Raw genomic sequence first — 11557 nt, forward strand, 5'->3', positions numbered from 1 at the left:
TAAACAATTCAGGTCATTTGGACTTCTAGAACTCCAGATATGGGCCAAACACTGAATAATGCTTGGGGTGTAGGATAGATTCAGACTTCTTTGTTGTTGCGACAATTTGGACTTGAAAATGACCTTTTTAAATCTCGGACTCCATGAAAGTTATAGGCCTATGTCTTACCTTTTCATCCATATAAAGTAGACCTAAATCCAAGATCTATAGCTCTAGATATGATTCAATTACCGAACAGTGTTATGGTATGGACTACACCAACATTTCTTTTCTAAGTTTGGCCATCTCTTTATCCTTTCAATTTCAATTCTTAAACTCATCAATCAATCCTTTTATTTATATGATAGACCTGCATTTAAAATGAACATTTACCACAAATTAAAGGTATCTTATATTATTAGATATGTTATTATAAAATATGCTTTAGTTAATGAGTTATTAATACTTCAAGTGCAAAATGGTGATGTAAAACCTTAATAAAAATATATTTTTATGTATTAATCACCATATTTTCAACTTCAGAATCTTAAACAATAAAATATTTAGTTCCAAGTGGCCTGTCATCTTTAGGATTACTTGAATAACACATCAATATTTTTATCGTTACAAGATTAACACTTGGATCAACATCAACATATAGACATAACTCTTTTTTACCTTTATGCAACCTTAATACCTTTAAAGTTGAATCGTCATCATATATTTTTATTACTTGACCTTTTTCGATCATCCGAATCCATATTTTTGGACCTAAAAAACTAATTTCATTTTGTTTTTACCCAAAAATAATTCTAAAACACCATTTAATCCTTAAAAACGACTTAAAAATCATTCTAAAAAAATGAAAAACAACTTAATCAAAATAAACAAAACAAAACTCAATTACTTTCCCCGTCATGTTTAGAGAAAAAATCACTTTTATTGAGTTCCTCTTGAGAAGAGAAACTCGTTAATTCAAAGATCCTCTTTTTTGATGGCTTTAATGTGGTCACCCCAAGCTTTTTCTCTCATTTGCTATTTCTAGCTAGTTTGTTTCTTTTCTCTTAAACTTAAGGATTGAAAAATAAACAAAATGAACCTATGGATAAAAATGAAAATTCTAAAAACTTTGATATTGGTCATGATTTTCTCCATGTTTTACAATGTGGTCCTCTCACTTTAAATTTTGTCTTTCTACTATATAATTTGAAATTTTATCTCATATAATTAGGCAATAAAAAAGTCAAATAAAAAAATTTAGTGAAATTAAAAAAAAAGGATGAAAAAAAGTGGTGATACTTCACTATTTACATGAACAATGAAATGATTGAAGAAAAACTCTTGTTCTTTTAATGTATTTGTTATATAGTCATTTTATCAACATTTTGTCACGGGTAGTAGAGTTTAACCAATTTTTTTAATGCAGAAAATAAATGTACAAGTGTTGTCAATGTATTTTTTGACATCAAGAAAAAAATTTAATTTTAAATCACAAAGTTTATGCATATATTTAATAAAATAAATCAAGAATTATATATACCGATAAATATTAAAAAGAATTGTTAATGCTATATTATGGGTAGGATCTCAAGAATGTGCCAATGTCGTGGATGCATGTGTTTTATTATATATGCTTTTTTTTATTATTATTATTACTTGAGAAACATAAAAATGTTGTTTGTACATGATAAATAAATTTCAAAATATATGAATCAATAAATTGAGAAAGAGGTTTTAGTGCCAATTAAATACTAAAATGAAAAGCTAATCTTTTCTATAAGAGCAAAAGACAAGTATAGAAATATTTAACCCCAAAATTTTCTTTTATTTTTTATGTTTTTTTAAAACTAGAACAAAATTTTTTTTATTTCTATAAATGGATCATGAAAATACAATTTATTGATTAAGAATATAAAAGGAAAGTAATTAAAAATAAATTACAATAATCTCTTTGAAACATTATAAAAATAAATAATAATTTAAAAAGGTGAACTAATCAATTAAAGAAATTAGCAAGTTATGGAATTAATTTAAATGTGAATAAAAAAATTAATACAAAATAAAAAAATATATATAAAAGAGTATTAATTAAAATAAAAAATAATAATTAAAATTTAAAAAAATACAAAAGAGGCTAAGTGTCACTATCAAGCCAGGCCTACGAACATAGTTAGTTACCCAAGAGCTAGGCAAGCTTGAATTTGTTTTTATGAATCAAATGATATATTATTTGCCCATCTTTTTCCTTTTTTATTTTTATTGTACAATAGGTTATTTAATGTGGAAAATGATATGTTATCGTATTAAATTTTTTTTGGTCACAATTGATAACCAAAAAGTTAGACTTAAAGTTTTGGACCTCAAAAACTCATTTTAAGATATATTTTTATATGAAAACATTTAAAAACACTGTTAAAATATCAATAAATCATTTTTTCAACTCAAAACACTTTTAAATTGGTCCAAAAATATAAAATTAAACCATTTTTTCTCAATTATAATTTGTTTTTGGCAAATGAAGAGTTCAAAACATCTAAATAGTACTCCGTCTCTTACTCCTCTTTCAAATGTTAGGACCAAAATGTGATGAAAACAAAGTTTGGGAACAAACATTAATGTGTAAATATAAAGGGGCCAAAAATGTATTTAGCAAAATATTCCAAGAAAAAAATTGTTAAAAGAAAAAAAATCATTGCATTGTTGTCCTTGAATGTAATTTTTTCCAAGCAATAAAAACAATTTTATTTTACAAAATCGAGGATCAACATAATATTAAAATGTTATTTTAATATTTATTGGTTTTATAAAAATTAAATCAAAATAAATCATTAAATATAATTTTTAATTAATATAATAAAAAATAATCAAATTAAAACAAAATTGTTTGGTGATCAAATTGATCACATTGTAAAAGAACATTAAAAAGAAAAAAAAAAGCTCAAGTAATTTGAGTCTGGGTGTGCAATGCTTTAACAATATTTTCTCCATTCCATTTAGGTAATTTGAATATCTCTAGTACTTAATCAATAAAGGAATGGAGAGACGAGAAAACCACTCCCCATGAGAATAGAGTAAAAGAGAAGAAAAAACGAGTATCCCACCATTACAAGGAATAGAGGAATAGAAGGAGAAGCATGAGACACTCTTACTTACACAGGAACATTGCTTAAATCAATAGTTGAGGGGCTTAATTGAAAGTTTCATCATAATTGAGGACCTATTTAGATTTACAATCAATAGTGAGGGTGGGAAATCGAGTTTACCTTTAAACCCTAGATACTCTCCAAAATTTCAAAAGCTAAATCCCTCCAAAAGGCCAATCCCCTCCCCCTTCTGTGTGTGAATCAACCGCCAACCATGTATAGGGTTGCTTCAAGATTAGCTTCATCAATTGGGTATTGATTTCTTTCGTCACGTAACTTCTTGATATATAAAATATGTGTGAATGGAGCAGCTAATAATTCTCTACTGTGCTTCTTTTGTTTTCTATCTTTTCACAGCTCCTCTGCTTCAAAGAAGCAGGTACTACCACCGGCCTCTTCCTCTTTCTTCAATGGCATATCAATTATTTATTTATTAATACGCAATAAATGATCGAGAAATTCTATTTGTATGTGAAAAATGAACCTGGGTTAACTAATCCATCCCTTTCAGCCAAATGTTCTTCACTGTGAGCAAATGGAGGTCATGTTTAGTTTGATTACTTCAAAATTGAGTCTTTTTGGATCGGTCCATTCCTATGAAGTACACTTTGATTTGAGTGGTTTGGCTGTTCTATGTGATTCTTGCTTGAGGTTGTTCATCCGGGCATTTATTCATCTTGACAAGTTCATTGGTTAATGCTGTGAATTGGGTAGTTATCCAGTAGGATCACATACAGTAGAAGTTATGTGGCTAAGGATATCAATTTAGGAGCTGGGGCTCGTGCAGCTATGCTACAGGATGTCAATGAGGTTGCAGAAGCCGTGAAAGTCACAATGGGACCAAAGGTATTGAAGTTACACCATCACTTTTTTTCTTATCTATTCTTTTTCAAGTTCTGTGGATTAGTTTGAGGGTGAGAAACAATGAGCGCCATTACCATTTCTGGCCCGAACTGAATTTCTGTTTTTATTTATTTTTGCAAAATAAGGTATCCAGTGCTTGTTTTGAAATTTGAAAATTGGCTTTCTCTATTGTATCCATGGCTTTATCATTATTATTATTATTATCAATTCAATTAAGAAAATTAAATAAAACTGTGTTAGGTTGAGCTCCTGAAGTGATGATAAAAACACTCAATATATTGGTCACCTATAAAGAGAGAATAGAATTTGCTGGAATGAATTGTATTATTAATCATATCACATATTTATACAAGTGCATTTACAATCATTTTTATATGTTAGGAATCAATTACTACCTTACCGTTTATTATCCTATAGACTTAGTTTTATAGTAGGAAAGCCAATATATATAGATTATCCATGCCTAATATATAGCTTATAAGATTCCTAACACTCCCCCTCAAGTTAGAAAGTGAATATTTTGCACTCCTTAACTTGTGAATCATAGGAACGAAGGTTTCTTTCCCCAGGGACTTGATAAAAATATCTACCAATTGATGTTTAGAGTTTATATGTCTGGTTATCACATTACCATCTTGGATCTTGTTTCTAATATAATGGCAATCCATCTCAATATATCTAGTGCACTCATGAAAGACTGGGTTAGCTGCAACATGCAACGCAACCTTGTTATCACAATATAGCAAAGCAAGTTCATAATGCAAAAGCCCAAATCCCTTAAAAGGCATCGGAGCCATGTCAACTCAGAACACGCTCTTGTCATTGCACGATGCTCTGTCTCTATAAAGGAGAGTGAAATTGTTTTTTGTCGTTTTGATCTCCAAGATATCAATGAAGTTCTAAGGAACATGCAGCACCCTGTGGTAGATCTCCTAGTTAATGGGCAGTCTGCCCAATCTGAGTTAGAATAAGCTCTCAACTTGAAATCAGTGTTCAAGGAGAAGAACATGCCTTAACCAGGTACACCTTTCAGGTATCGGACAACCCAAAGGGCTGTTTCCATGTGAAGCTTTCAGGGTTGGTGCATAAATTTGCTCAAAACATGCATAACATAAGTGATTTTTGGTCTTGAAATAGTCAAATAAATCAATCTACCAACCAATCTTCTAAAACGACTTGGATCTTTGAGCAAATTGCTATTGTTTGATAATGTTAACCCACGTTCCATAAGGGTATCGACAGGGGTTGCACCCAACAATCTTGTATCCTCAATAATTTCCAATGCATACTTACATCAAGAAATGAAAATTTTGTTCTTAGAGGCTAAAAATTCTATACCAAGGAAGTATTTTAAGGGGCCAAGATCTTTGAGGTGAAAATAACTGTGCATAAATTTTTTAGTCATAGCAATATTGATGAGATCATTTCTAGTAATCAAAATATCATCAACTTATATTAAAAGGGTAGTGAAGGACTTATCTCGTTGTCTGGTGAATAGGGAGTGGTCGGCTTGAGATTGTTTGAATCTAGCAGAGTAGATGGCTTCAAAGAACTTAGTGAACCATTGGAGTGATGCTTGTTTCAGCCCGTATAGGGACTTATGGAGATGGCACACCAAGTATTCCTCCCCTTGTCAACGAAGCTCTAGTAGCGGAGACATAAAAATCTCCTTTGAAAGATCACAATGAAGAAAGACATCATGGACATCTAATTGATGGAGTGCCCACCCGTGAGCTGTCACCAAAGCAAGCAAGCAACGAACGGATACAATCTTGGTAGTTAGGGAGAAGGTGTCCTGATAGTCAATGCCTTGTTGGTTGAAACCTTTAGCAATCAGACGGGTTTTGTATCTCTCCACATTGCCATCAAACTGGTGCTTGACCTTGTAGATCCATTGATAGCCAATCAAAGTTTTGCTTGTTGGTAGTGAAGTGAGAGACCAAGTGCCATTGTGCTGAAGAGCTTGTAATTTAGAATGCATAGTTGCCTACCACTCGAGAAGGGCAGTGACTTCTGAATAAGATCCAGGTTCGATGATATAGCCGATTTGAGCAACAAAGGAGCGATGTGGAGGTTCATATTTGTCGTAGGAAACATAAGCGGCTAGTGGATAGCTGGTGCCTTTGGGAGAATTTGGAAGTGAGGAAGATGATTAGACAGTGTAGACATTGAAGCAGACATAGTCACGGATTTTGGCCGATAGGCTAGTGTGGCTGTTGGATCAATAAGGCGGAGTAAATATGGATGTGAAGGGTGGGCTAGTGTCGAATGAGAGGGTGGGTGGTTCAATAAGGTTTGATTCTAGAGAGAGAGAAATGGATAGTGCATCGGAGCGATAAATCGAGAGAGAACTATTGATCGTGCCATGATGGTCAGTGGGCTTAGGGTGGCGTGTGTATGTGCAAAGAATAGGGGGGGTAGGGAGATTGTGTGTCTGACGAAGGATTTTGGGTAGATAGTGATGATGATTTTGGTAAAGGGGATGATGGAAAGAGAAAGGAAGGAGTGTGATCAAGGGTAATTAGAGGAATGGGATCGGGATCATAATATGGAGAAGAAAGAATGGGTTTGGCTTGTGCATAAGGAAAAGTATTTTCATGAAATCGCACATCATGGCTAGTGAAAATTTTTTTTTTGATAAATCAAATAATTTATATGCTTTTTGATCGGTAGGATAATTGACAAAAATATAAGGAATGAAACGAGGAGCAAATTTATGAGGAGTGTGGACACTGGTAGCATAAGCTAAGCAACCAAAGACACATATATGAGAAAAAAAAGGTTGTTTTGAATAGAGAAGTTCAAAAGGGGTTTTGAAAGGGAGGACATGAAAAAATAGTTGTGATGCAGGACAATAAATAATAAGAATTAAAGCAAGAAAATAAAGAAGCTTTTAGAGAAATAAGAAAGCTAAAGAAAAGAAAAAAAAAAGGATTGGAGATATACAAAGTCTGCAATATTTTCATTAATCATCAAAATTGTCTAACATTTAGAAAAGTAGAATATAAATACTAAAACCCTAACTGGGCTTGCCCATTAAATAAAGTACCCAATAATAATGAAATTAAACCCAACAAATAAAACCAAATTTATAAAACTCAACTAAAATTTCATATAAATTAAATTAAAACATAAGCTAAAGCCCAATCTCTCAATAGTTTAGACTATCTTCTATCGTCTATGATTATATGCGTGTAAACAGTGTTTTAGGTTCGGTATCCCCATTAAGTCGATTGATGATGTGAATAGCAGTAAGGGCACCTTCACCCTAGAATTAGATTGGGAGTTGAGCTTGAAATCTCAAAGCACGAGTTACTTGTAAGATTTGATGATACTTGCGCTCCACAACCCCATTTTGTTGAGGCGTGTTAACCTAAGAATGTTGGAAAAGAGCTCCTTTATCTTGAGGAAAGGGTGAAGTGAGAGAAATTTTCATCTGTTATCACTTTGAAAAATTTTAATGTGAACTTCAAATTGAATGAGAACGTAATTGAAGAAGTGTTTTAGAAGTGATTGTGCCTTACTTTTATGTCGTATTAAGAAAATTCATATGAAACGTGTAAAATCATCAATGATAGTGAGAAAAATGAGCACCAAAAAGGGAAGGGTGTCAATAGGGACACTAAATGTCACAATAAATCATTGCAAAAGGTTTTGCAAAAGAAATTACTCTAGAATTGAAAGGTAAACAATTTTGTTTTGTCAAAGGGCATATTAGCCAAGTAGTATTGGATTGAATGAAAAAAAAATTAAAAAACAAAAAAGGTGATGTATGACCCAAATGATTATGCTAGTGGTCAGTGGAGGAGATGGTAAGATGACAGGTTGGTTGAGTGGTAGTTGAGGAAGGGTTGGTCATCTTTTGCTTTGTTGTCAGAGCCATCAAATAATAAAATTTGTTATGTTGTTTACCCAAACCAAATAGCCAGATCCTGTAAAAGACACCAATAAGAAAAGAAAATTATTGAACAATTAAGGTCTCTTGTCAAGCGACTAATAGCTATCAAATTTACTTTGAATGTAGGTGCACATAGCACATTATGTAAATAATAGATAGAATTAATAGTAAAGAGCCCTTTGCAACAATGTGAGCCTTTTCTCCACTATGCAGTAGTACTGGAGTTAATGAGCATTTGTTATGCTTGCCAGAAAATAATTTAAAAGAAATATGATCTGTCATTACGCTATCAATGATCCAACGGGAAGCGACTTTAGACAAACCTGGTTTAGTTAAAACATTTGCATAAGAGTTGGGTCCTTTGCTTTTATTGTCTAAAAGTGATAGGAGCTATTTTAATTGTTTTTGTAAATCCTAATAATTGGTTTTCCATCTTCTGGAGAGACTTCTTTGGACACATGATTGGCTATGTGTTTGTTGTTGTTGCTGAAACGTTTTGAGCCTGATTCATACCTTGCATTTGGATGACCTGTTGGGTACCTATACAGTTCATAATAAGTTTGTACCCAATGACTTGCTTCTCCATAGTGCGAACAATAAGGGCATCCTCTACCAAAGCTAAAGTGCCATCTTTCATATTGAAATTGTCATCCTCCTTTGAGATTTTTTGTTGGTTTTTCCTGCAATCTGAAATCATGTGACCCATGTGAGTGGTTGATTCGCTCAACTCTCCCTGATCCTGCACTGAAATTTCAAGTTGTTCTACTATTGTTGCTTCAAACTGCCATGGAATCACTGCCACTAAAATCATCACTTGTTGTATGCGTTGAGCTTACAAGACGCTGTTTTTCTTCTTGTGAGTTGGAGGAATATGCTTGACGAACTAAAAAAAGGGGATTCATTAGGAAGATTTATCCGCGAATGGAACTGTAAGAATCATTTAATCCCATAAAAAATTGCATTAATTTTTGTTGATCTTATTGTGTTCCATGTATCGTGTCATTATAAAAGGCTGGTTCATCCCACAAACCTTTCAATTTCAGGTAGAGACTAAGAGTTGTTCTTGCCGGAGGCAAACAGTGTCTTGTTTAATTTCAAAGATGCAAGGTATATTGCTTTAGGAGAATCGTTCATGCAGATCTTCCCAAACTTTATGTGTGGTTGAGTAATAGATCATTGTTTGAGATTTCTGGACTAAAAGTGTTAATAATCTAAGAATGAACCATATCATTGCACGGAGACCAAGCTGCATAATCTTTATGATTAATTTCTTACGAGGGAGCTTTGATTGAGCCATTGACAAAGCCTAGTTTATTCTTGGAATTTAAGACTAGAGTCATTGCTCTTTTCCAAATAGAATAATTGTCTTCATTTAAGGGTTTTAAAGTCATAACTAATCCTGGATGATCTAAATGGTGAGTGAAATTGAGACTTGAGAGATTTGCTTTTAAAGAATCTATAGAAGTCTCTGTGTTTTTTTGGTGTTCTAAGAACAAAAAGAAAGATGCTAGGGATTGTGGATTTAGGATCTCAGTCTAGGCTCTTATACCATGCAAACTTTAAAGAGAGAATATAATTTGCTGGAATGAATTGTATTATTAATCACATCACATATTTATATAAGTGCATTTAGAGTCATAGAATCAATTACTAATCCTATGAACTTAGTTTTATAGTAGGAAAGCCAATGTATACAGATTATCCATTCCTAATATATAGCTTACGGGATTCCTAAAATCACCCTTCTATATAAGTGATCTCAACTCCTTTCCTTGATCAATTCAGGGCCGCCATGTTATTATTGAAAAAAGTCGGGGGCTTCTAAAGGTGACCAAGGATGGAGTCACTATTGCTAAAAGCATCAAGTTCAAGGAGAAGGTGAAGAATGTTGGTGCAGACCTTGTGAAGCAGGTCGCAAATGCTACTAATACTGCCACAGGGGATGGTGATCTCTTAACTTCATGTCACAAAAGCACCATGATTATTATGAATTTCTTCATATAATTTGAATTGAGATTAAAAGTTGGATAGATTTGTATTGTTTTAGTGCCTCAAAACTACTTTTTCGTTTTGAAAATCAAACAATCAATAAGGAAAAGTAAAGAAAAGAAGTAATACTTGGTGGTTTGTCAGTACATAACTAAACAAGCAACATTATAAATAACACTGGATACAGAACATTAGATCTTTATGTTAAGTTTCTACTTGATCAATCTTCAGCTCTATCTAATAAGTTCCCATTTAGGGGTTGAGGGTGTTTGTTATGTATCATGTTGTAGGTACAACTTGTGCAACTGTCCTTACTCAGGCTATACTCATCGAAGGCTGCAAGTCTGTATCTGCTGGTGTGAATGTGATGGATTTGCGTAATGGCATCAATATTGCGGTTCATGCTGTCCTTTCAGACTTGAAAAGGAGAGCATTGATGATAAGCACACCAGAAGAAATTACTCAGGTACACAACATCTTATGGAGGTTGTTCTTGTCCTTATATTATGTTTGGGGGGAAGCTTTGATCTATTCCAGGATCTAATTGTAATAAATCTGATTTGCAATAAGGATTTAGCTAACATCTAGTAAAAAGAAAGGCATTATGGTTTTCTAACCGTTGAAAGTTACCTCTCTAGTTGTTGGGAAAACTAGGAACAACCGGACACCAATTTACCCGGATCAATTCAGCGGAATACAATTCACAAATCACAAGTCCCAATTCTTTCCCTCTTTGTGCAGTAAAACAGAATCAAACAATGATAAAAAATAATGCAAATAATTATAAAATCAACACCAAGATTTTTAACATGGAAAACCCGATGTGGAAAAAACCACGAGACCGTAGTCCACCTAAAAACTTCCACTATCAACAAATAATAGGTTCACAATTGTTCTTCCTCATATTCAACTAAGGAATACAACATATGTATCATCAAGAACAACTTATTCTCGGATTACAACAAGATTAAAGGAGAATTATTTGAGAAAAACTCACAATACTGACAGCCCTGTTTTCTATCAAAACGGCTAGCTTCCACATCATCAATTTTCGATCCAACCGTCCAGAATGAAGAGTAACGTGTCTAGAAGCTGCTGTCAAAATCTCAGCCCGATCCAACGGTGAACGAGCTAGAAATCGAAGAAAGAGCATAGGCTGCTCTGCTGCCTCTTTTCTTTCTTTCTCTCTCGGTTTTCTTCTCCTCTCTTCTGTTTTTCAAATCTGCATCTACAGTGCCTAAACCATTTAATTTTACTACCAAGAGACATAAATTAATGTGGTGGTCCCATCATCATATGGTGCGGGATTACACACAACAAATCTCCCCCTCGCGCACCATGTGAGGAATTCGCCATACTAGCGATCAACATGTAAAATTCAATTTAGGAGGCTCTGACAAGCCTGCTTCCTTTTTGCAGAACTCAAACTTCTCTCTCGGTAGAGGTTTGGTCATCATGTCTGACACGTTGTTATTAGTATGAACCTTCTCAACAACGAATGACTTCATCTCCATAGCATCTCACATCCATTGATATATAATCTCAATGTGCTTTGATTAGTACTTAAAAGTGCATTGTTATTAGTATGAACCTTCTCAACAACGAATGACTTTATCTCCATAGCATCTCACATCCATTGATATATAATCTCAATGTGCTTTGATTAGTACTTAAAAGTGCATT

At 33.3% G+C, this 11557-nt stretch overlaps 1 protein-coding gene across 1 annotated transcript in view; it reads left to right on the forward strand.

Annotated features, from left to right (window-relative positions):
* Nucleotides 1–3391: 3391 nt before the first annotated feature.
* HSP60-3A (heat shock protein 60-3A) overlaps nt 3392–11557 on the forward strand; it is a gene marked incomplete at its 5' end in the record, with an annotated part of 17539 nt that continues 9373 nt past the window's right edge. The window contains 4 exons of the mRNA XM_011002511.1: nt 3392–3502; nt 3838–3969; nt 9671–9830; nt 10165–10340. Coding sequence (XP_011000813.1) covers nt 3392–3502; nt 3838–3969; nt 9671–9830; nt 10165–10340 — 579 coding nt within the window. The remainder of the gene's footprint in view (nt 3503–3837; nt 3970–9670; nt 9831–10164; nt 10341–11557) is intronic.

The sequence above is a fragment of the Populus euphratica genome, unplaced genomic scaffold, assembly GCF_000495115.2.
Source record: "Populus euphratica unplaced genomic scaffold, PopEup_1.0 scaffold366.1, whole genome shotgun sequence".
Taxonomy (NCBI): Eukaryota; Viridiplantae; Streptophyta; class Magnoliopsida; order Malpighiales; family Salicaceae; genus Populus; species Populus euphratica.